The 25,346-nt window shown below is 48.7% G+C and overlaps 1 protein-coding gene across 1 annotated transcript in view; it reads left to right on the top strand.

Annotated features, from left to right (window-relative positions):
• The window catches only part of TICRR (TOPBP1-interacting checkpoint and replication regulator), a gene marked incomplete at both ends in the record, with an annotated part of 57,641 nt that overhangs the window by 21,566 nt on the left and 10,729 nt on the right, over nucleotides 1-25,346 (top strand). Inside the window, 15 exons of the mRNA XM_014532487.1 lie at nucleotides 1,253-1,392; nucleotides 2,239-2,457; nucleotides 3,400-3,551; nucleotides 4,998-5,098; nucleotides 6,041-6,134; nucleotides 6,222-6,301; nucleotides 6,468-6,707; nucleotides 7,780-7,928; nucleotides 11,678-11,827; nucleotides 12,010-12,100; nucleotides 13,635-13,687; nucleotides 13,920-13,925; nucleotides 14,455-14,589; nucleotides 15,075-15,232; nucleotides 24,282-25,343. Of these exons, the coding sequence (XP_014387973.1) occupies nucleotides 1,253-1,392; nucleotides 2,239-2,457; nucleotides 3,400-3,551; nucleotides 4,998-5,098; nucleotides 6,041-6,134; nucleotides 6,222-6,301; nucleotides 6,468-6,707; nucleotides 7,780-7,928; nucleotides 11,678-11,827; nucleotides 12,010-12,100; nucleotides 13,635-13,687; nucleotides 13,920-13,925; nucleotides 14,455-14,589; nucleotides 15,075-15,232; nucleotides 24,282-25,343 (2,830 nt within the window). The remainder of the gene's footprint in view (nucleotides 1-1,252; nucleotides 1,393-2,238; nucleotides 2,458-3,399; nucleotides 3,552-4,997; nucleotides 5,099-6,040; nucleotides 6,135-6,221; nucleotides 6,302-6,467; nucleotides 6,708-7,779; nucleotides 7,929-11,677; nucleotides 11,828-12,009; nucleotides 12,101-13,634; nucleotides 13,688-13,919; nucleotides 13,926-14,454; nucleotides 14,590-15,074; nucleotides 15,233-24,281; nucleotides 25,344-25,346) is intronic.

Below are 25,346 nucleotides of genomic sequence, written 5' to 3'. Positions count from 1 at the left end.
TTTTGGTGGAGTCTTTAGGGTTTTCTATGTATGATATCATGTCATCTGTGAATGAGAATTTTACTTCCTCCTTTGCAGTTTGGATGCCTTTTATTTCTTCTTGTCTGATCGCTGTGGCTAGGACTTTCAATATTATGTTGAACAAGGGTGGTGAAAGCAGACATTCCTGTCTTGTTCCTGTTTTTAGGGGAAATGGTTTTAGTTTTTGCTAATGGCATCATAACTTTCTCCTATTTTTAAATCAGATTATATCAGGTAATGGAAAATAGTGAAATACAAGTAATACATTTTGAAAGTTGTCCCATTTCTGTGATTTCCTTAGTGCCTGGTAGTTAGCTCTAGGTCAGTGGTCGGCAAACCGCAGCTAACAAGCCACATTCGGCTCTTTGGCCCCTTGAGTGTGGCTCTTCCACAAAATACCACGTGCGGGCGCGCACGTACAGTGCGAACTTGACTTAAAACTTTAAGTAAAGTTTATTAAGTTAATTTTAGCGAAAGTTGTGAAGGGAAAGATGTAGTGTCAAGGATTGAGAAAGGTATGTGGAGACGGTTTGGACATATAGAGAGGATGAACGAAAGGAGATAGACGAAACAAGTATACAAGACGCGTGTGGATGGGAGAGTTGGAAGGGGTTGACCTCAGTGAACGTACCTCAATCAGATTGAGGTCGTTTTTAGCAAAGGCCAGCTTAGGAGTATCCTAATTAAGTTAATAACAATGTACCTACCTATATAGTTTAAGCTTAAAATATTTGGCTCTCAAAAGAAATTTCAATCGTTGTACTGTTGATATTTGGCTTTGTTGACTAATGAGTTTGCCGTCCACTGCTCTAGGTGGACAAGTGTTCCATAACTAATCACCCCTCACCCCCATTTCTCCTCATTCCATCATCTTGCACTTGAATGTATGGGCACTGAGCAAAAAATAACCAGGGAAGTGCAGAAGTGAAGTAGTTGCCGTAATCAAACATGTACCCTGGGACGTGAAGATCTTGTTAAAAAAAGTCAACACTGTGTGTAACGATTAATGGTTCTGTGAACAGGTAGCCTTTGCCTTGGAGTTGGTTCAAAGCGTAAGTGAGAAAAGGGACCATTTCCCTCCTGAGAAAGCATACTTTTGAAGGCATCTTGTGGGGCCATCTCTGATTAGCTTATAAGAAGAGGCATTTTGTTGTTATTGTTGTGTTGTCTTTAAAACATTTTGGGAAATTAGACTTTCAGCTTTACACCAGCCTTCTTGCCTTGTTCACAGGCTGCTGCAGGCTGCCTCGCCCACTAAGGAAGAGTCTTCCAAGACTGAGAGTGAGTTAACACGCCGCCTGGCCGAGCTCTACCTGAGAAGGTCTCGTGAGGAGCCCGCCGTGGCTAACCAGGAAGACAGCAGAAAGAAACGTACGCTCATACCAAGGAGGTTCTTGAGTATTTTTTGAGATTGTATGTTTTATAAAGAGTTAATACTCCCTAAAATGAGGTTGAAATGGTAACCGAATAAACAAGGACACGTTCTTCTATTTCAAATTTCAAAATAATTACGTTAGTACAATAGTGATTAAAATATCAGCCATAGCCCTGGCCCGTGTGGCTCAGGGGTTAGAGTGTTGGCCTGTGCACTGAAGGGCCTCAGGTTTGATTCTGGTGTGGCATGTACCTGGGTTGCAGGTTCGATCCCTGACCCTGGTCGGGTGTGTGCGGGAGGCAACCAACCAATCTTTCTCATGTCGATGTTTCTCTTTCTCTCCCTCCCTCCCATCCTCTCTTCCACCCTAAAACTCCATGGAAAAATTATACTTCAGTGAGGATTAACAAAATAATAAAAAATGAGACACAATTTTACCTTCTTAATGAATAAACTTCATTTTTAGTTATAACAAATTTAAATACAACTTTGCGTGTCACTTACAGAATTATTTGTTCATCTGCTACCTTGCCTTTTCAGTTACTATTCCACCTCACAGCTTAACAAAATTTACAGAATTCTTTCGTTGTTGAATATTTCGATTGATATTGTTATCATTATAAATGATACTGTAGTGTACATCATGCATATGATTTGATTTGTTCTTTAGTGATTTCCTTAGCATAAGCTTCCAGGAAAAGTTTTTGCATTATAAAGTGGGAAAAGTAGCTCTCAGTGCAGAATTAAAGCAGTGGGTTTTTTTCTTTTTTTTGGTAACTGAAGTAGTTCTTGGTCCACGGGGGTAAAATTTCTTTTACTTTCCCTCCCACCATGGTTGGTAGGAGGCGTCCCTCGCACGCCAGTGCGGCAGAAGATGAAGACCATGTGCCGCTCCTTAAAGATGTTGAACGTCGCGAGGCTGAACGTCAAGGCTCAGAAGCTGCATCCAGATGGCAGTCCAGAGGCCGCTGGGGACAGGGGGACCCAGCAGACAGCGGGCGGGAGAACAGCGGGTAGATTGGAGCACAGAGGAAGGACACGAAGAAGCACCAAACCTAAAGGTACTCCTCACTTCACAGCATTCAGTGTCTGAGTGCAGGTGTACCCTTTTATACCCTCACTAGAGGCCCGATGCACGAATTCGTGAATGGGTGGTCTCTCTGGGTAGCCTGCGGGGATGGGGCCGAAACCTGCAGTCCAATGCCACCTGCAGCTCCTATCTGCTGCTCCCACTTATTCCTACCCTGATCGGGAGAGGCTGGAGCTGCAGCAGCACTCACCAGCCATGAGCCCTGCATCTGGCGCCCTCCTGAGGGGAGTGGCTTGCGGGATCAGGCCAAAACCAGCTCTCTGACATCCCCTGAGGGGTCCTGGATTGTGAGAGGGCACTGGCCAGGCCGAGGAACCTTACCAGTGCAAGATTGGGGCCAGCTGCCCTAGCTGGTTTTGCTCAGGGGATAGAGCATCGGCCTGTGGACTGAAGGGTCCCAGGTTCGATTCCAGTCAAGGGCACATGCCCAGGTTGTGGGCTTAATCCCCAGTCGGGGGTGAACAGAAGGCAGCCAATCAATGATTCTCTTTCATCATTGATGTTTCTATCTTTCTCCCTCTCCCTTCCTCTCTGAAATCAATAAAAATCTATTTAAAAAAAAAAAAAGATCGGTGCCAGGGGTGGACCGTGGGAGGGCTCCAGGGTGTTTCAGGCTCATCTCGCTCAGTCCTGATTGGCCAGATCCCAGCAGCAAGCTAACTTACTGGTCGGAGCGTCTGTCCCCTGGTGGTCAGCACATGTCATAGTGAGCGGTTGAGCACCTTAGCATATTATTAGCATATTACACTTTGATTGGTTGAACAGTCGACCGGTCGGTCACCAGAGGACCGGACACTTAGCATAATAGGCTTTTACTATATAGGATATTTCTATGCATTTCAGGCAAGCACAGCCTTTATCCACTCTGCCATCTTTACTGGAAGTCCTCAGTTTAACTTTTTTTTTTTTACAGATTTTAAAACTGAAGAGGAGCTACAATCTTACATACATGAAAATTACCAGAAGACTATGGCCACAGGAGAAACCGTGTTGTATTCATGTGCTCAGAACATGATCTCAACCATTAAAGCATTTCTCAAGTCCAAAGGCACCAAGGACTTAGAGGTAAGAGGGTCCCGATGAATGGGTTTGGTTCACATGTTTGTATACAGGGCATGATTCATACATGATGAGGGGAGCAAGAAGGTGAGCGGTGAGCACAGTTCCAGGTCTTTCTAACAAGGCAGAAACGAAGGGCATGGGTTAGGCCGGTCATGCCATGTGCTCTCCTCTGTCCTTATCTGAGCTGCGTGTGAGCCGCATGAATTAAGCCGGTGGTCCTCAGTCCTGCCTGGACTGTAGAGTCACCTGCAATGTTTTTGCTTGTTTGTTTTTTTGTAAATCCTCACCTGAGGACGTTTTTTTCATTGGTTTTCAGAGAAAGGGAGAGAGAAACATAGGTGTGAGAGAGACACATTGATGTGAGAGACACGTTGACTGGTTGCCTTCCACACACATCCCAACTGGGGAGCAAACCTGCAACCCAGGTACGTGCCCTCGACTGGGACTCGAATCCGTGACCCTTTGGTGTGCGGGCCAGTGCTCTAACCATTGATTAACACTGTCTGGGGCATGTGGGACATTTTTTAGTACCTGATGCCTGCCTTCCTCCAGACGCAGTGAAGCAGATGTCTGCGTGTTGGGACCTGGGTATCTATATACTAAAAGCTTCTTACGTGACCTTATGCACAGGGATGTCGTAAACCACTGTTTTAGACCAGTTATTGCTTCTATTCAAGGCTAGTGAAGCCAGACTCTTCTTAAGTGAACAGGAGCTGTTTATAGTATGTAGACATCTCAGTCACTACTGCATGGAATCTTCCTTTTAAGAAAGGTCAAGCCCTGGCCGGTGTGGTTCAGTGGTCAGAGCGTTGGCCTGCACACTGAAGGGTCATGGGTTCAATTCCTAGTCAAGAGTGCATACCTGGGTTGCTTGTTTGCTCCCCATCCCTGGTTGGGGCCTGGGCTGGAAGTAGGTAGTCAATGTATCTCACATCAGTATTTCTCTTTCTCTCCCTCCATCCCTTCCTCTCTCTCTGAAAAGCAATGGAAAAAATATCCTCAGGTGGGGACTAAAAAAAAAAAAAAAAGGTCAAATCCGCAGGCTTGAAGATAGAAAAGAAGAACATTCATTTCACCATTTTTTCATTAAAGTGAAAGAAGGGGCCCTGACCGGTTTGGCTCAGTGGATAGAGCGTTGGCCTGCAGACTGAAAGGTCCCAGGTTCGATTCTGGTCAAGGGCATGTACCTTGGTTGCGGGCACATCCCCAGTAGGTGTGCAGGAGGCAGCTGATCGATGTTTCTCTCTCATCGATGTTTCTGACTCTCTATCCCTCTCCCTTCCTCTCTGTAAAAAATCAATAAAATATATTTTTTTAAAAATAAAGTGAAAGAAGGGGGAGTGTGTAAAGGAATGTACTCCCCTTCTTTGGCATTTGTCAGCCGTGAAGAAATTAGAAATGATGACAAGGAATGTCACATTTTCCTATGTGATACTTTTGCATTTTCAGATGAACTGCCTGCATCAAGTCAAAAATAACCTCTTAAGAACTAGCAAAAGTCTTAGACAAGATATAGGAAAAAACCGGGATAAAGAGGACAAAATCAGAGAGTAAGTAACCTTTTTTGTTTGTTTTTTTAACCATTGCTCCAAAACAAACTCTAAGACTTGCTTGTAGCCATTTAGAACAGATGGCGAATTGCTCGGAGAGGCTTTTGTGGCTGATTCTTTATCATCTAATGCAGTTTGAGTCACCAGTTTACCTGATAACCATGTCGGTAGACCAGCGGTCACCAACCTTTCAGACCTCACGGACCACCAGTGGTCGGCGGACCACCGGTCGGCGACCACTGATTTAGAGAAAGCCACGGTTCTCCATTATGTTGTTTTGTATATAAGTAGATCTATGACTGAGGAAGGGGCCTCAAGTTTAGTGACCTTCAGAGTAGCTATAACCTAGTGCAGCGGTTCTCAACCTGTGGGTCGCGGCCCCTTTGGGGGTCAAACCACCCTTTCACAGGGGTCGCCCAAGACCATCGGAAAATACATAATTACATATTGTTTTTGTGATTAATCACTATGCTTTAATTATGTTCAATTTGTAACAATGAAATTGGGGGTCACCACAACATGAGGAACTGTATTAACACATTGCGTACCACATAGAAATCTCTAAGACATACGCCAGGGACCGCACGTTTTTAGGCAAACTGCACGTTATTTAAATCATCATAATGCACTTTAGGTGTCGTTTTTCAATAATTATAACATTTTTATTTACAAAAACAATTAAACAATTAAAGTTCCTAGTACTTTTTTAACGTATGGTACTGCGTAAAACATTTTCCTCTATGAAGAGGGACCAAACAAAATTTACATAAGTATCTAGATTCGCTCCTTTTTCCATGGGCGTGAAAAACGAGAACACTCGCGAGCGGTCCTTAACAGATGGCGCGTGAAACACGAGAAAACTCCTGAGCGGTACGAAATGTGTTAAAGGGTCAAGGCATTAGGAAGGTTGAGAACCACTGACTAGTGTTTCTCTCTTTCAAGGTGCCAGCTGCAGGTGTTTCTCCGTTTGGAGATGTGTGTGCAGTGCCCGTCGATACGTGACAGCATAGATGACGTGGAGCAGCTGGTGGAGGAGGTAAGTATATCACTAGGGCCGCTGGGAATGTGCTAGAAGCTCTCAGCGTCCCGCAGAGGCGTGTAGTCACCTCGGAATCTCCTTCAGGTGGCGGATTTGCTGCGCATGGTCTGTTTAACTGAGGACTCGGCATACCTGGCGACGTTTCTGGAAGAAATTCTGGGAATGTAAGTTTGAGTTCTGCTCCCCTAACCTTAACACTGTTTCACCAAGGACTGCGTATGGCGTTGTTTCAGAATCCTGGAACTGGAGGGACCGTTTCTCATGCAGGGTGAGGAGGGGATGGAGGGGCCACCGTGACGGCTCTTCCACATGTAGCCGACCTGCCCACAGGTACATTGACTCCATCCCGAAGACGCTGGGGCAACTGTACGACAGCCTGGGCATTGTGGTTCCTCAGAAGCTGGCGGGGGTCCTGCCGACAGACTTCTTCAGCGACGACTCCGTGACACAGGAGGGCAAGTCGCCGCTTTCCTCCGTGCCTCTCATGGCCAGTGGCGGCAGGTCAGCGCCGGGCGGCACGGACTCCGACCAGCTGGAGGAGCTGCGTACCCGGTCGGCTAAGAAGAGAAGGTAGGAGGGCGTTGGGAATTGAAGGTGTTCCTTGTATACTCCAGTTTTGACAGAGAGGGTGTTTAATTATTATTTTTTAAATCCTCACCTGAGGGTATTTTTCCCAGAGAGTGAAAGGGAGGGAGGGAGGGAGGGAGGGAGGGAGGAAGGAAGGAAGGAAGGAAGAAAGAATGGGGAAAGAGAGAGAAACATCGATGTGAGAGAGACATCAACTGGTTGCCTCCTTCACAAACCCCAACCTGGGGTGGGGAGCAAACCCACAACCCAGTGACATACCCTTGATCGGGAATTGAACCCGGGACTCTTCATTCCACAGGCTGACGTTCTGATCACTGAACAAAACGGGCTAGGGCCGGAGGGTGTGTTTAAACCACAGTCCAGTATGTGTGTTTGTCATCCATTGACTCCCTTGTGCCCTCCTGTCTGAATCACAGAAGCCAGTCCCGGAGTTTCTGCTCTGGTTCCTAGGTGTTCGGAAGCGTGTCAGGAGCACATGACACTTATCCGGGGAACACACAGTATTTGCCACTGAGTCCCCAGAGCCCTTGACTGTCCGTGGGGTGTCCGGGAACTAGGAGCCTTGTAGGAGATGAGCTTAGGGTTTCAGCTTGTTTTTTAAGTTTTTCTTTTATGCTTTTCATTGTTTATAACTAGTTGAATTTATAGTACTTACTTTTGGAAATTCTGGGATTGACTTGCTTTGCTTTAAATTCAGGCCAATACCAAGATCGCTGACCTTTATCTAAAGAATGTTTTAGCCCTGGCCGGTTTGGTTCAGTGGATAGAGCGGTGGCCTGTGGACTGAAGGGTCCCGGGTTCGATTCCGGTCAAGGGCACATGCCCGGGTTGCAGGCTTGATCCCCAGTAGAAGGCGTGCAGGAGGCTGCTGAGCAATGATTCTCTCTCATCATTGATGTTTCTATCTCTCTCTCCCTCTCTCTTCCTCTCTGAAATAAATAGAAATGTATATTTTAAAAAAGAATGTTTTATTTTGCACTGTAGTTTCCGTCTAATTTATCTACATGTAACTGCTATTGAATGTACATTGACTGTTTCTTTCTCTTTTCAAAAGGAAAAATGCATTAATAAGACACAAAAGCATTGCGGAGGCCTCACAGAATCGTCGACAAATTGAAATCCCCAAAGTGTCCCAGAAACCCGCGAGAAACGTAAGTTGTTTCCCCGAGACAGGAAATGGCGCCAGAGACCTAGTCCTTCTGCGTGAGCCACACGGGAGAGCAGAATGAAGGATGGTGTCTGCGGTGGGGAGTGGACGTGGCGCTCACAGAAGTCAAATCAGATGTTGTTGTTTTAATCCTCACCTGAGGCTATTTTTCCATTGATTTTTAGAGAGAATGGAAGAGACAGGGAAAGACAGAAATATTGATGTGAGAGAAACACACATGGATTGGTTGCCTCCTACACTCGCCCTAACCAGGGCCTGGGAGGAGCCCTTGACTGGACTCGAACCCCGGACCCTTCGGTCCGCATGCTGATGCTCTATCCACTGAGCCAAACAGCCTAGGGCGAGATGTTTTTATGAATGTGTGTGCAACTATAATCCACGGACTAAAGAAATATACATGTGTTACATATTAACCCTTTTGCCCAAAAGTGTGACAGAGGTAATGTAAATAAAACAGCAAGCCCAAGTTAGGAAGGAATGAGTTCATTTGAAATCTTTAATGTAGATGAGAATTCTCCTAAATACTGACTAACATAAGCAAAGAGGTCATTGAACAGTGGTGTGCAAGCATAAAGGGAATCTGGCTGTGTGCCAATATGTATGTTTTATTTCCATAAGAAGTTAAAAAAGCCCTAACCGGCTTGGCTCAGTGGATAGAGCGTCAGCCTGTGGACTGAAGGGCCCCAGGTTCGATTCCGGTCAAGGGCATGTACCTTGGTTGCGGGCACATCCCCAGTAGGGGGTGTGCAGGAGGCAGCTGATTGATGTTTCTCTCTCATCGATGTTTCTAACTCTCTATCCCTCTCCCTTCCTCTGTAAAAAATCAATAAAATATATTAGGAAAAAAAAAGAAGTTAAAAAAGTGTGGGGTGGGTGGCTGGTGCTGTTGTCCGATGGTAACTTGGTTGTGGCAGGTGTAAGGACTTGAGGTTTGTTGGTGGCAGAGAGAAAGAAACCCAGGTGGAGTCTGTGAGTGTGTGCCAAAACCAGCAAATGGGTTTTGAAATGCCTTTTCCCATTGTGGACCTCTTTTACCAAGTGGAATGAATGCCTTGCTAGGAATTCGGTGAAACTTGTGAACTGCACAGATTATTGAGAAGCGTTAAAAGTCTATGAGAACTTGCCCTGGCCGGTTTGGCTCAGTGGATAGCGCGTCGGCCTGCGAACCGAAGAGTCCCGGATTCAATTCCGGTCAAGGGCACATGCCTGGATTTCAGGCTTGGTCCAAAGTGCAGGAGGCAGCCAGTCAATGATTACCTCTTGTCATTGATGTTTCTATCTCTCTCTCCCTCTCCTTTCCTCTCTGAAATCAATAAAAATATATTTTTTAAAAAGTGTATGAGAACTAGCTTTCGAAGCGCTAATCATTACAGTGGTGGTTTGCTGTCTGTTTATCGAGATTTGTAACTGTCCTTTGGAATCCGAAGTGGGATTTCTGTTAAAGAGTTAGTGTCTTCACTTTTTATCCTTACTCGAGGATGTTTTTTCCATTGACTTTTTTTTTTTTAAGAGAGACTAGAAGGGGGTGGAGAGAGACACATGCACATCCATTGATTGCCTCACACACTTGCAGACCGGGGTGGGATGACCCTGCAACCAATGTATGTGCCCTTGACCAGGAATCAAACTCTCGCCCCTTTGAGAGAAACTGGCCAGGGCTGTGCTCACTTTCTCAGTAGACCTTACTACGTGAATAAGATGCAAATCTGATGTATCTTAGCATCCTGATTGGAGAGGGGGAAATCCCTAAGTAGACGGCCCGGAGGTGTCAGGCCGCCCTCAGTAGACCTGAGGATGATTTGTCCTCATTCATCACTGCGTGTAACTCGTCCTTCTAAAGCTGGTGCTCATGGGACCGAAACTTCATTTCAGACCAGTCAGGAAAGCTTGCTCCTTTAAAACTAGGTTTACTGAGATTGTTCGTTTGTTTTCTATTCTGCTGGCTAACGTTTTCTATTCTGCAGGATGCAGCCTGGGGCCAGACAGACCTGGATTTGGACCCAGCTTTCATGCTTACTGTCATGTGACTTTGGACAAGTCACGTAATTTAGCTAAGCCTCATTGTTCCTGGAACTGGGAGAGTTATCCATTCGCCCACAAACTTTTGAGTGCAGGAACTCTCTTAGGTGCTGAGAGTAGGGTTTTGAACAAGACAGACCAAAACTCAATGCTTGGCGCATATCTGAGTGGGGATTATAATAGGACCCAGGTCTTAGGTTCACTGTGAGGACTAAAGAGATATTATATATAGTGGTCTAAGAACAGTGCCTCCAGTGAGCTTTCACTCAACAGATAATGTCTGTTAAAATAATAGAATTATTAATATTACCATTTTCTTAAAACATCATTCTACTGGTCATTTTTTAAAGAATCGGATTGAGCTACATATTTCTTCAAAATATATTTTTATTGATTTCAGAGGAGAAGGGAGAGAGAGAGAGAAACATCAGTGATGAGAGAGAATCATGGATCAGCTGCCTCCTGCACGCCCCACACAGGAGATCGAGCCCACCACCTGGGAATGGAATCGTGACTTCCTGGGTCATAGGCTAGAGAACATGCCCTCGTACCCAGGAGACATGGCACTGAGGAGTCTCGTGTCTGCCCTTTTATTTTTTTAATATATTTTATTATTTTTTACAGAGAGAGGAAGGGAGAGGGATAGAGAGTTAGAAACATCGATGAGAGAGAAACATCAGTCAGCTGCCTCCTGCACACCCCCTACTGGGGATGTGCCCACAACCAAGGTACATGCCCTTGACCGGAATCGAACCTAGGACCTTTCAGTCCGCAGGCTGACGCTCTATCCACTGAGCCAAACCGGTTAGGGCTGGAGGAACTCTTTTAAAACTTGGCTGTGTGATTGGGGTCCTTGGGTTAATGTGTATGTCACTGATGGGAAGACGTCAGGGGCCTCCCAGTGTGTGGGCCTGCTTCCTTTGGTTTTCTTTCAATGACTGGCTCTTAGAAGACTTTACCGCAGGGCAATTATCGCGTAGCCTCCAGGAGGCCACCCTAAGATTAAGAAGCCGTTTTCCTAGAGTTGCCAAGTGTTTCTTGACTCTTCAGCTCCCCCGCCCCCTAACTTTGAGTCTAGATGGTCATAGCTTTCATGCTGTTGAGTGAGGAAGGGCATTTAAAATAACCCAGAAAATTAGTAAAATATTTGTAAGAAGATTAAAATCTTTGAAGTTGAAAGAACAGTTTCTACTTGAGGCTGAGCTGAATACACAGCAGCGGAAAAGGTAGGACAATCCTAACTCTAGGGTGATTGAAAGGCCCGTCCTCTTTCTCAGGGTTATGTCCATTCTTCAGCGAGCAAAGCTTCCAGGGTGAGTGTTGTGGGCCTTCCGTGTGTTGAGTTTACATTGAATTTGTAAAAGTAAATGATTTTAGCCCTGGCCCGTGTGACTCAGTTGATTAGGCTTCGTCTGTGCACCAAAAGGTTGCCAGTTCCATTCCCGGTCAGGGCACATGCCCAGGTTTCCGGCTCAATTCCCAGTAGGAGGCGTGCAGGAGGCCGCTGATCAATGTTTCCCTCTCACATTGATGTTTCTCTCTCCCTTTCCCTTCCTCTCTCTCTAAAAATCAATTTAAAATAACTTTAAAGTACCATGTGAGTATAGTAGTTAAGGAAATTCTCCCAGTAAGTGTCTACTAGCATATAGTAGTCACTCTGTAGAATAGTTTCCTTAAGCAGCTTCTCTCTGTTGTGGATAACTTTCTTTTCCCAGATACGGCATTTATAAGTGATAATATTTGTCTTTTTTGTTTGTTTGTTTGTTTTCAGAAGTGACCAAAGTTCGAAGAAATCTCTTCACCCAGGAAATTTCTCCTTCAAAGAGACCGGCGAAGCGGGGGCTGCCGAGAAGCCACTCCGTGTCGGCCGTGGAAGGCCTGCGGCACCAGCTGGACAGCGTGGGCAGGACCAGAGGTAACTTCACAGCGACCCGGGCAAGGGCTGCTCGCGCCAACCAGTCCCGAGACCCGCTTTACGGCAGGAGCTCTTGCATCTCCTGTTTTCCCCTTCTCTGTGGCTGCCTCCAGTTACTTTCCCCTCGGGGTCTCCAGCCGAGGCCCCTGCTGCTGAGGGACCCTGTGCTGCTCGCCTTGCAGGGCATCCCAGGCTGCTGACCAGGACTGTGGCCGAGACCCCGGAGCACAAGCAGGTCTCCGGGCGGCTGCTGCACCGGCAGATCAAGGGCAGGTGAGTGACACCCGTGCGGCCGCCCCACCCCCCAGACAGCTCTCCCTGCTCCGTGGGCTTCGTGACTCAGGTCCCGACTGTTTCTTACAGCCAGAGAGCACCGTCAGCTCCGAGGGCCGAGAACCCACGGGAGGGGCTCTGTCTGGCCTCGCGCACCTGGCGAGTGGTTTTGAGATTTACCCGTGTTGTTCACGTGTCAGTTCATCCCTTTCTGTTACTGAGCAATATGCTGTTGAATGGATATTCCACATCTTTTTTGTTTTTATTGATTTCAGAGAGGAAGGGGGAGGGGGAGAGAGAGATGGAAACAGCAGTGATGAGAGAGAATCATTGGTCAGCTGCCTCCTGCCCACCCCACACTGGGGATCGAGCCCACAACCCAGGCATGTGCCTTGACCGGGAATCGAACCCTGATCTTCTGGTTCATGGGTTGACACTCAACCATTGAGACACACCAGCTGGGCTGGCTATTTCACAATTTTAAAATCCATGTGCTGACACGGGGAAGGAGAGGTGGGTCTTCATTATGGCCAGGCAGGGCTGGGGTCTAGAGTCCCAACTTCCTGTGCTGAGGGGCGGTTTCCATGGCAGCTGCCTGGGCAGAGCAGGTCTCCCCTGACAGTGTCTGTCCTTTGTGAACCCTGCCCCGGTTCTCGGAGGGCAGTTTTGGCCGCACCTCTGGGTGTGTTCAGGGTGTCGGCCTCTCCAGCACCCATGGGACCCGAGGAGCAAAGAGGAACTTCTGGGCACTCACTGCCCGTCTCTGGGTCCTGAGTCCCAGCCAGGCGGCCTCTGCTCTCCGCCCTTGTCCTCCTCACAGTTGCTGCACGTAACGTACAGGAAGACACTGCACGTGTTTAACAGGACGCTAGGGAGGAGTACATGTGTGTCTTGTCAAGGCTCTGTCTTGTCATTACTGGTGTTTGGGTTTCACATAACTTGTGCCAGTTTTTCTACAGAATAAATGGTAAGAAGTGAAGTTTGTAGGTATTAGAGAGCGTGGAAGAGACGGGGGGAGAGATTACTTGCCTCCCACACATGCCATTAGCTGGGCCGGGGGTCAAACCTGAAACCCAGGTACGTGCCATTGACCCTTTGGTGTGCGGGCTGACGCTTTAACCACAGAAACAGCGGCCAGGGCAGAAGTATACATCTGTAGTTAATTTTGAAGTTGTAAAGAAATGTTTTAAGTCCTAGCTGGTTTGGCTCAGTGGATAGAGCATCGGCCTGTGGACTGAAGGGTCCCAGGTTCTATTACGGTCAAGGGCACATGCCCGGGTTGCGGGCTCGGTCCCCAGTAGGGGGTGTGCAGGAGGCAGCCAGTCAATGATTCTTATCATTGTGATTTCTATCTCTCACTCCCTCTCTCAGGAATATATATATTTTTTAAAAATGTTTTAACTCTGATAGTGTGAGAGGGCTGGCCAATGGCGCTGCTATCAGACTCACGGGGGGAGAGGCCGTATCTCCTTAGTGTGTTCACTGTGAATTAATTCGTGATTCTGACTAATCCTTGTGCTCTTGGTTCCTCGAGGTCCTCTGACCCTGGTCCTGAGATCGACGTGGTTGAGGAGTCCCCGGAGAAAGGTACCTACTACCTTTGTGTTGGGAGTTTCACCTGCTTTCTGTGGAAACCTCACGCCCTGGTCTGCTCAGCCTCTCACCCTGAGACAGGGCTGGGGAAGGTCAGGCCCTGCCAAGGCCCTAGGGGTGACGTTGATAGTTTTGTATGGTCCCCAAATGATAGTTATTATAAATATCCAAATGGCCCCTGGCAGGAAAAGGTTCCCCACCCCTATTCTAAGCTGTTTACAGGGAGGTGACAGTGCTGCTCACACCAGCAATCTTGAGCGGTGAGTGGCCTTTTAAAGGTATATGTGGTGGAGTTTCCCAAGATTGACTTTTTTTTTAAATCAAGATAGATGTTTATTGTTGAAAAATCAGAAAAAAATAGAAAAGTCAAAATTTTGATAATCACTTGGTACACTTGGTAATCCCATAACTCTGAAATACTGTTAACAGTTTAATATATGTGATAGACGCATAAACTGCAATTTTTAAATTTAAACATTTTTACCAGCGTGACTACTTTACACATATTTCTCACCCCCCATCGTGCTTCACGGTGGCCGGTCATGACACTGTCTGAGGTGACAGGCTCGTGGGCCACCTTCTTTGCACCTCGCTGGGGCCACATACCACACACACCTCTTATCTTTGCTACAACAATGAAGTCTCAGCCAATGGCATGTCAAGCTCCTGTCTGTATTTGGTAAAACATGAAGTTGCTCACGTGCACGTGGGAGGTCAGGTGGCGTGTCTCCCTGCTGACGGCTGTGGCTCTGCTTCTGTAGAGGTGAGTCTGAGAAGAAGCCCTCGCATCAAGCAGCTGGCACTCGGCAGGAGGAAATCTGGTCCCTTCTATTCTGCGTCTCAGCCGCAGCCTCGAAGTGTGCAGAGGGTTCACTCGTCTCAGCAAAGCTGGTCAGGTAACGTGCCTGCCCCACGTCCACGCTGACTTGGTGGGGAGTATTTTTGGGAAAAGCAGTGCGATTTGGCCTCTTGTTTCTGGACATGGGAGCAGTAGAGCCGGTGAGTTTATTTGAGGTTCAGGTGATGAGCAATCCCGGGTCTTTATGGTCCGCATCATCCCTTCGGAGTCTGACAGCGGCCGCCCACACCATTCCCGGGAGGAATGCATCCCCTGCAGAGGGTGTGACCTGTGATTCCCAGCCTGTGCTCACGTCCTACACACGTCCCAGGGGGAGGCAGTATCTGTGTGTGTCTCCTTTGCTCTTATAATTACACATGACAATGTTTCCTACCATAGGGCCTGGGTTAAATGCAGTCTTAACACTCGGGGAGGTAGCATGATCGTAGTGGTTGCCGACATCATCCCCCTCCTGTTCTCTTTTTCACGGACTGGCTGACGTGGCGGAGGGAATGAGACGCTGTCACTGTTCTCGCCTTGCAGGCCAGAGAGGATCTCCTCCCCTCCCGAGGATTCGGTCTCCGAAGACGCTGCTTTTCGGGGCCGTGTCCGAGGTGGTCAGGCCCTCGGAGGAGGGTGCGGCTCGACGTACAGGTCCTTCCGGAGACACGGTGGCCTCTGAGATGCCGACAGCTTACCAGGTAGGACACGTCTATCATGTTTAAAACCGTCTCGGGGAGCAGACAGGCGGCCAGGGAAACACTGCGCAGTGACTGGGAGGCTCACGGTGCTGAGTCGTCTTCCTTAGTGACCAGCTGAGGTGAAAATTCCAACAGGCGGCGTTAGGTTGGCAAAACGTTGGACCCGCCTTTAAAACTTTTATTTGAAGTTGGAGATTGTCCATATTTCATTGCCCCAGCGTTTAGTCCTGAGAGCAAGTCCGGTCAGTGAAGAGGTTAGTCTCAGAGCATCAGGTGGGCTCCCACAGCGAGGTGGCCATGGAAGCAGCAGCCATGTGTGTCTGCAAAAACAAAAGGAACTTTAGATAAGGGACAGTGTGTAGGAGAAGAAAGAATACAGACAGAGCGCAGAGAGAGAGAAGAAAGGGAGATGTGGGATGAGAAGAAGAGGCAGGTCAAAGAAGTGAGAAGAATGAAATCAGGGAGATTGAAAAGGGGATGAGGGAGGTCAGAGTAAGAGATAATTCAGAGAGAAGGAGAAGATCGGGAAATTAGATTTGAGAGAAGGAAGAGATTGAAGTGATGAATTTATGAGAAAGAAGATAGAGTTCAGAGAGTAGAAGAAACAGTGGAGAGAGAGGGGTCACAGGGAGAAAGAAGTGACAAGAATGAAATCAGACAGAAGATTGGGAGCTCAGAGAGAGAAGACAGGGCAGAGAGAGGAAAGTGAGATCAGAGAGGAATGAGAGAGAAAATGAGTTCTGAGAAGGAGAAAGGGAGAGGAAGAAGAGTAGAGGCAAAGAAAGAGTAGAAAGAGATCAGAGAGGGAGATGTGGGATAAGAGAAAGAGGGAGCTCAGAGAGGGAAAAGAGGGAATGATGCAGATCAGAGGAAGAGTGAATGAGAGAAGGGAGGAGAGTGAAGAGTGGGAGGAAGGACATGAGAGAGAGATCAGAGACAGAAAAGAGGGAATGGAGGAGGTCAGAGTGAGGGAGAGATCAGAGCGAGAATTGAGGGAAATTAGTGAAGGGAGTTCAAAGAGAGAAGAAGATGATAGGGGGAAAGAGAGAGCTCAGAGAGGAGGAAGAGATATATTGAGGTGAGAGAGATCAGGGAGATGAGATCTCAGCGAGAAGAGCCTGAGATTATTAATGGGGAGAGTTCAGACATGGAGGGAGATCAGATAGAGGAGAGAGAAGAGTGAGAGTGAGGAGAGAGAGAGAGAGGAAAAGCGGAAGAATGATTTCAGAGACGAGGGAGAGAGCAGGATCAAAGAGAAAATGGGTTCTGAGAAGGGGAGAGGAAGAGTAGCAGAGATCAGGGGAGTTAGAGGAGCATGAGCTCCATCAAGGAGTTAAGAGGGAGCGATCAAAAGGAGAAAAGGGTTCATGAGGAGAGAAGGAGGGAGCTCAGAGAGAAATTGGAGAGAGGAGAGAGACGACTGGGTAAGAGAAAGTAAAGGGAGCAGTAAGAAATGAAAGACAGCATACAACTCAGAGAAATCAGGGAGTTCAGAGAAGAGAGTGAGAGAAAGGTTGAGATAAGAGAGTAGGAGTGGAGAGAGAGGAGATGAGGTAGGTAAAGATAGAAGAGGAGGAGAGGGGAGTAAGAAGTGAGAGGGGGAAGAGATTGAGATCATAGTGGAGGAGCAGAAAGAGTGTCAAGAGGTGATGAGAAAACTTATGAGAACGAAGGTAGAGTTCAGAGAGACAGATGAGGAGAGAAGTGAGAGTGAAGAGGCAGGTCAAATAAGAGAGAGGACGAGAAGAGAAAAGCAGATGAGAGAGAAAATAGTTCACAGAAGAGAGGGAGGTCAGTGAGGGAGTGCGGAGAGAGAAATGAAAGGCAGAAGATAGATCTCAGAGATGGAAATCAGGGTTCAGAGACAAGAAATCAGAAAAGAACATAGAAGAGAGGTCAGAGGGAGAAAGAAGTGACAAGAAGAAATCAGAGAAGAGTGGGAGCTCAGAGAGAAGGCAGGGCGGGGAAAGTGAGTTAAGAGGGAAAAAGTTCAGAGTAGGAGGAAGGAGAGAGGGGAGAGGAAGAAGAGTGGGGGCAAAGGAAGGGTAGCAAGAGATCAGAGAGCAAGAAATGAGAACAGGAGAGAAGAGCGTGAGCTTGATGAGGGAGTTGAGAGAAAAGATGGGGTGATGTGGGATGAGAGAGAAGGGAGAGCAGACAGGAGGAGAGAGGGCAGTAAGGAATGAGAGACAGAAGAATGAGATCAGAGAGGGAGAGTTCAGAGGGAAGAGAGAAGAATGAGATTAGAGAGAAGCGAGTAAGATTACAGATAGAAAAGAAGGAATAGAGGAGGTCAGAGTGAGGGAGAGACCAGAGAGAGAATAGAGGGAAATTAGATAAGAGAGTTCAAAGGGAGTAGAGATTGAGCTCAGAGAAATAGAGAAGAGCAAGAGATTAGAGGGATGAGAGAGAAGAGTTAAGCAAGAAAAGAACGTCCAGGGAAATGAGAGAAGAGAGGGAGATCAAAGGGAGAGCTCAGGAAGAATGAGCTCAGAGAGAGAAGAGATATATCGGGATGTCACTGAGAGGTGAGAGAGTTCAGACAGAGTTATGGAGAGGAGCAGATGAGAGAGGTCTCAGAGAGGGAGGGAGATCAGATAGAGGAGAGGAGAGTGGGGCGAGAGTGAGGGATGAGGAGAGAAAGGAAAGACGGAAATCAGAGTTCAGAGAGAAGGAAGGGAGAACAGTGGGCAGAGAGAAGAGGTACAGTGAGAGAGGCCACAGAGAATTCAAGAGGGAGAGAGAAGTGAGAGGAACGAAATCAGAGACAGAAGAGGGAGAGCAGAAGGGGAGCAAGAAGATGGGGAAAGAGCAGGATCAAAGAGAAAAGGAGTTTTGAGAGGGGAGAGGGAGAAGAGTGGGGGAAAGAAAGTAACGAGAGATCAGGGGAACAGAGGGAAGAGAGAAGAGCGTGAAGAAGGAGAGATCAGAGAGGGATCAAAAAGAGAAGAGTTCATGACGAGAGGAGGAGGGGGAATTGGATAGAGGAGAGATGATTGGGATAAGAAATGAACGAACATACAATTCAGAGAGGTGAGGGAGTTCAGAGAAGAGAGTGAGAGAAAGAGGTTGAGATAAAAGAGTAGGAGTGGAGAGAGCGAGAGAAGATATATTGAGAAAGTTCACAGAGGGAGTGAGATGAGAGAATAGAGTGACATCAGAGAGAAAGAAGAGTGGGAGCTCAGAGAAAGAGGGGAGAGATATGAGGGAGGTCAGAGAGAGTCAGAGTGAGGGAGAGAAAAGACATCAGAGAGGAGATGGGTGAGGAGAGAATTCAGAGACAATAAAGGATGTGAGCTTGAGCTCAGAAACAGAAGAGCCGGAGATCAGAGCAAGAATAAGTGCAGAGAGGGAGATGCCCAGAGAGAAGAGGCATTAAGGAGATGAGCAGGGAGAATAGAGCGGAGATCAGAGCAAGAATAAGTGCAGAGAGGGAGATGAGCAGGGAGAATAGAAGGAAATTAGAAATGAAAGGCAGAAGAGGTAGAGAGGGAAGAGTGGGATTATGGAAAGAGTAGATCGAGCTCAGAGAGTAGAGAGGAAATGTGGCAGATCAGAGGGAGTGAGAGAGAAATGAGGGAAGACAGATGAGAAGAGTGGGAAGGGGAGAGTAGATATTGAGATTAGAGAGAAGAGAGGGCTGAGACATTGATGCTAGAGAGAGGAGAAAGTGTTCACAGATAGAGGGGAGTTAGAGACAGAGATATGAGGCCGATATTGACAGAGGTCACCAAGAGAGGTGAGAGGCAGAGAGACAGGAGAGTGGGAGTTGAGAGAAAGAGCAGAGTGAGAAAGAAGTGGTCAAAGAGAGAAAAATGAGGGGGGAGAAATAGAGAAGAAGAGAGAGAGAATAGAGGGAAATTAGAGCGAGAAAGGAAAGGCAGAAATGGGTCATCAGATTAGAAAACGACGAAGAGAGAGGAGAGAAGGAAAAGAAAGGGAGAGCTCAGAGAGATGATCATAGAGGAGAAGAGTAAGAAGTGAGAGGGAGAAGAGATTGAGATCATAGAGGAGGAGAAGAAAGAGTGTTAAGAGCGGTGATGAGAGAATTTATGAGAAAGAAGATAGAGTTCAGAGAGTCAGACGGGGAGAGAAGTGAGAGTGACATCAGAGAGAAGAGGCAGGTCAAATAAGAGAGAGGACAGGAGAAGAGAGAAAATAGTTCACAGAGAACGTCAGTGAGGGAGTGAGGAGAGAGAAACGAAAGGCAGAAGACAGATCTCAGAGATGGAAATTAGGGTGCAGGGACAAGAAACTAGAAAGGAACATAGAGTGAGGCCAACAAAGAATGAGTCCAGAGAGTAGAAGAAAGAGTGGAGAGAGGGTCAGAAGATAGAGTTCAGAGAGTCAGACGGGGAGAGAAGTGGCAGGTCAAATAAGAAAGAGGGCAGGAGAAGAGAGAAAATAGTTCACAGAGAAGAGGAGATCAGTGAGGGAGTGAGAGAGAAAGGAAAGGCAGAAGATAGATCTCAGAGATGGAAATCAGGGTGCAGGGAGAATAGAAAGAGTGGAGAGAGGGTCCGAGGGAGAAAGAAGTGACATGAATGAAATCAGACACAAAAGTGAGTGCTGAGAGAGAGAGCAGGGCAATATGTGAGAAGAGACGGGGCAGGGAGAGGAAAGTGAGTTAAGAGGGAAAGTGAGTCTGAGAAGGAGAGAGGGGAGAGGAAGAGGAGTGGGGGCAAATAAGAGGTAGCATGAGATCAGAGGGAAGAGAGTGAGATTACAGAGATGATCAGAGAAACAGATCACGGAGGACAGGGAAGAGATCGAAAGCAGAGCTTGAGAAGAAAGTGTGTAGAGAGAGAGTTCACAGAGGCAGAGAGAAGAGTGGGAGTTCAGAGAAAGAGCAGAGAGATGAGAGAGAGCCCTCAGAGAGGCAATCAGAGAGAGCACGGGGAGATAGAGAAGAGAACGTTTGGAAAGAGAGTGAGCACAGAGAGATGAGACAAAAGAGGCACATCAGAGAGAAATAGGGAGATGTGGGAAGAATAAGATCAAAGAGCGAAAAGTGAGTTCTGAGAAGGGGAGAGAGAAGAGTTGAAATCAGAGACAAAGATTGGGAGCTCAGAAAGAGAGGACAGGGTGATATGTGGGGAGAGATGAGAGTGAGATCAGAGAGAAAATGAGTTGGGGGGGAGAGCAAGAAGAATGGGTGCCCAGAGAGTAGGAAGAGCGAAGAGTTTAGAGGGAATGAGAGAATTGAGAGAGAGCTGGAGATCGGGGTGTGGGAGAGAAAAGATAGGGCGATGTGGGAGAAGAGGGAGCTCAGAGAGGGAGAGTGAAAGAAATGACTGAGAGGAGAAGGGAGAGTAGACGGGAGGAGAGAGGGGAGTAAGGAATGAGAGAGGTGAGAATTCAGAGGGAAGAGAGAAGATGCAAGTCAAAAATAGAAGAGAGTGAAATGAGATTGGAGAGAAGGGAGTAAGATTAGAGATAGAAAAGAGGGAATGGAGGAGGTCAGAGTGAGGGAGAGACCAGAGAGAGAATAGAGGGTAATTAGAGAAGGGAGATCAAAGGGAGAAGAGATTGAGCTCAGAGAGGGCAATGAGCAGAGAGGAGGAGAAGCTAGGGAGATTAGAGAGATGAAAGGCAGAAGATAGATTTCAGAGCAGGATGAGAGAGAGAAGAGAGAGGAGATATATCAAGAGGTAAGGGAGATGAGAGAGGTCTCAGAAGAGTGGGGTCAGAGTGAGGGGTAAGGAAAGACAGAAGATAGATTTCAGGGAGTGGGGAGAGAGAAAGTGACATCAGAGAGGGAGAGAAGTGAGAAGAATGAAATCAGGGACAGAAGAGTGGGAGCTCAGAGAAAGAGCAGAGGGAGAGCAAAAAGACTGGGAAAGAGAGCAGGATCAAAGAGAAAATGAGTTCTCAGAAGGGGAGAGGGAGAAGAGTGGGGGAAAAGAAAGAATAGCAGAGATGAGGGGAGTTAGAGGAGTGAAGGAGGAGAGGGATCAAAGAGAAAGAGTTCATGAGAGAAGGAGGGAGCTGAGGGGGGTGGGGGGGAGTAAGAAATGAAAGACACCATACAATTCAGAGAGCGATCAGGGAGTTCAGAGAAGAGAGTGAGAGAAAGATTGAGATAAAACTGTAGGGAGTAGAGAGAGTGAGAGAAGATATATCGAGAGAGAAATTTCAGAGGAGAGAGATGAGAGAATAGAGTGACATCAGAAAGAAGAGGCAGGTCAAAGATAGAGAGAAGTGAGAAGAATGAAATCAGAGAGAAGAGTGAGCGCTCAGAGAAAGGGGAGATGTGTGAGAAGAGACAGGAAAGAGAGGGAAGAGAGTAAGATCAAAGAGAAGAATGGGGGGAGAGGTACGAGGGAGGTCAGAGGGAAGAGAGTGAGTTGGGAGAGAGTCGGAGTTCAGAGCGAAGGAGAGGAAAGGGAGACGTCAGAGAGGAGATGAGATGAGGGAGGAGAGAACTGAGAGACAGTAGAGGGAAGTGAGATGGAGCTCAGAAATAAAGAGCCGGAGATCAGAGAAAGAATAGTGCAGAGAGGAAGATGTGCATAGAGAAGAGGCGTCAGGGAGATGGGAGAGAATAGAGGGAAATTAGAGAAATGAAAGGCAGAAGATAGATTTCAGAGGGATGATGGAGAAGCGTGGGATAAGGGAAAGTAGAGAAAGTTGAGAGGAGAGAGAAATGAGGGAAGAGAGATGAAAAGATTTCAGAGAGAAGAGTGGGAAAGAGAGGGGAGTGTAGGTATTGAGATTAGAGAGGGCTGAGACATTGGTGCTAGAGAGAGGAGAAAGTGTTCACAGATTGAGAAGAGATATATCGAGTGAGCTCAGAGGGGGGAGATGTGAGGCTGATTAGAGAGAGTCCATGGGAAGGAGGATAGTGGGATAAGAGAAAGAGCAGAGGGACCTCGGAAAGAAGAGAGTGGTATTACAGAGATGACAGATGGAGACAGGGGAGTAAGAAATAAGAGAGGAGATTGTGATCAGAGAGTAGGAGAAGGAAGAACATATAGTGAGAAAAGCTATATTGACAGTGGTCACCCAGAGAGGTGAGAGACGAGTTCACAGAGGCAGAGAGAGCAAAGTGAGAAAGAAGTGATCAAAGAGACAGAGAAAGATGAGAGGGAGAGCAGGGAGATGTGTAAGGAGACACAGGGCAGAGCGGGAAGGGTACAGGGAGAAATGAGTTCTGAGAAAGACAGAGAGGAGGGGGGAAATCAGAGAGAGATCAGGGAGATGAGAGAATAGAGGGCAATTGGAGAAGGGATTTCTAAGTGAGAGGCCAGATCAGAGAAAGTTGAGAAAGAAGAGTGAGTTCAGAGAGGGAGCTAAACAGAGAGAAGAGACGTCAGAGAAGACAGGGAGATGGGAGAGAATACAGGAAAGAACGTAGAGAGAAGTGAGACAGAGGAGAGAGAGGAAGATCGAGTCAAGAGAGTCCAAAAGAGGGAGGGTGGGGGGAGAGAATGTTTAGAGAGAAGACAGGAGATGTGCGAGAGGAGTGAATTCATGGAGGGAGAGAGAGGAGAGAGAAGAATGGAATCAGAGAGACTAGATGGGAGAGACATCTGAGGTGGTGGACGAGAGAAAGATCAGAGAGAGGAGAGAAGGGGAAGGTCGAGTAGATGAAAGGGAGATGAGAGATGTGTGAGGAGAGAAGAGGGGGCTCAGAGCTGAGACAGACCAGAGGCCACTCACCTGCTTTCGGCTCACCTGCATTGAGTGCATTTCCTTGTCTCCGCAGCGTAGATTTCAGATTTGGGGGTGACATTCAACATTTTTATTTCAAACTAGGCTGAGACCCAACATTAGAACATTTTCTTGCTTACCTGTCTTTTGTCTCTGAACCTCTTGGGGAGCAAGAGCAGGATGTTGAAGGTTTTTTGTTGTTTACCTTTACTCATAATTTCCTATACCCACAGTTCCCTCCTACCCCCGAACCCTTTTTTTAACCCAATATATCTTTATTGATTTCAGAGAGGAAGGTGAGGGAGGGAGAAATAGAAACATCAATCACGAGAGAGAATCATGGATCGGCTGCTTCCTGCACACCCCCTACTGGGGATGGAGTCCACAACCCGGGCTTGTGCCCTGACTGGGAATCCAACCATGACCTCCTGGTTCATAGGTCTATGCTCAACCACTGAGCCACACCAGCTGGGCCCCCTTCACCTGTTGATACTCTTTCTTGGGTATCCCCCCGATCCCTCCCGCCCCGGCCTCCATTGGTCTAACAGCGAGCTGTCCTGCAGCTCCCTCTGGCCCCATGCAGGCTCCTGACATTGCATTAGCCACACGCGCTGTCCCGTCCACCCCCGTGAGCACCCGACTAGGAGGCAGTGTTCCCGTCAGGTTGCAGCCGTGGGAGGCGTGTGGGCTCCTTACCTGCAGGTCTGCAGGCTCTTGGCATGCGGGGCGTCATTTCGTGTCTGGTGCCCCCTGTGTGTGTCCCACGCTCCCCCACCCCACACTCACACACACACTCACACACACGCATTGCCTGGTGCACAGTAGGTGCTCCGTGATCCCATGGTGGCCGTGGGTGCGGCCGGTGGTGTGACAGCAGAGGCTGCCTCGGGGACCGGTGTCCTGTAGGAGGAAGGCCAGCTGAGCTGTGCCCGAGTGAGATATGCAAACACTGAGATGACTGGGCTCAGGGAGACGGGCTGGGTGTGTGCTTGGTGTTAGAAAAAGTGGCCACACAGCGGCGAGTCCTGCTGTGGCCGTGGACTCGCGTCATTGCCAAGGTCGTGCCTTCGGCAGCCTGTCCGTCTCCCACTCGCCTTTCTAATCGCCCCAGAGGTTCCTAGATTTGCATGTGGCCCGCGGGCCGTAGTTTGAGGACCCCTGACTTAGATGACTGGGCTCAGGGAGACGGGCTGGGTGTGCGCTTGGTGTTAGAAAACATGGCCACACAGCGGCGAGTCCTGCTGTGGCCGTGGACATACATCATTGCCAAGATCGTGCCTTCGGCAGCCTGTCGGTCTCCCACTCGCCTTTCTAATCGCCCCAGAGGTTACGGGACCTCCATTCCTAGGGAGTGTGGGTTACCGCGTTCAACCACTAAACTCGGTTTTCCTTGCAGACGCCTAAGAAGAGTTCCTGGAAGCCTCCCTGCTCTCCGAGAGCTACGCCCCAAAGGCCCCCTCGTGCCCCTCGCACGCCGCAGACTCCCCTGTGCTCCCCCCAGAGGCGGCAGAAGCCCTGTGCAGCCCGGACACCTGCCAGACAGGGGCTGTTTCAGTCCCCTAAGGACTCCGCGCCCCACGGCCGCCAATCACCTTCTCTGCCCACAGCCTCTCCGCTCGGACGCCCCCTGCCCGAAGGCGGCGCCTCTCCCTTGGGAACGAGCCCGAGAACTCCCCGAAGGCCGGGCGGCCAGCCCCTGGGGCTTCTGCAGAGCCCTCCCTGGCTGCCCTCAGTGGCTTCCAGTCCAGAAAGCACCCTGTGTCTGGCAGCCTGGGGGGTGCCCAGAGAAACTGCCCGCGTGGCTGCACCTCCGACTCAGAAGCCCCAGCACCCCCACCACCTCAGAGCCTCTTGGGGTGAGGAACCGGCACAGAGAGGGAGAGAGAACGCTGGCAGAACCCCGACAAGACCAGGGGACACAGCCGAGCCCGCTTCCCCGCCGGTGTCTCCTCTCGCCTCCCCTGCAGGTGGCATTCCCGAGAGTCCCCCCAGGACAGCCTCGGCCGAGTCCCCTCACCCTGGACAACTGGACGGGAGAGAGCCCCCCAGGACCTCAGGGCGAGCCAAGCCTGACGCCAGCCCCTGCTCCCCCCCTGAAGGGGGGACGAGGCTGGGAAACACCTCCAGTCCCGAGAGGGGCTCCCTGGAGGGCCAGCCCCATCCCTGCACCGCTCCTGCCCACGGCACGGACACTAGGAGGCAGCAGCAGGAGGGGGGCCCCTCTCCGCCCTCTGAAGGGCACGGTGACCCGGGGCCTGGCTGCAGGACCGGCTGGCACACGTCCTCCCCTGTGCTCGCTGCAAGTGACACGGAGCCCCTCCCTGTCCCGGGCGAAGCTGAGGACAGGAACAGCTACAGTGCTCCCGTGGGAGACGGCGAGGGGTTAAGGCCGGCGGTTGCTGGGGAGCAGCCTCCTGATCCTGGGACTCCTCCCTCTGCGCCCCCCTCTCCCCGCACACCC

Source organism: Myotis brandtii, unplaced genomic scaffold (assembly GCF_000412655.1).
Source record: "Myotis brandtii unplaced genomic scaffold, ASM41265v1 scaffold897, whole genome shotgun sequence".
Classification (NCBI taxonomy): domain Eukaryota; kingdom Metazoa; phylum Chordata; class Mammalia; order Chiroptera; family Vespertilionidae; genus Myotis; species Myotis brandtii.
Note: the sequence above shows the minus strand (reverse complement) of the source record. Positions and strands in the feature narration are given on the sequence as shown.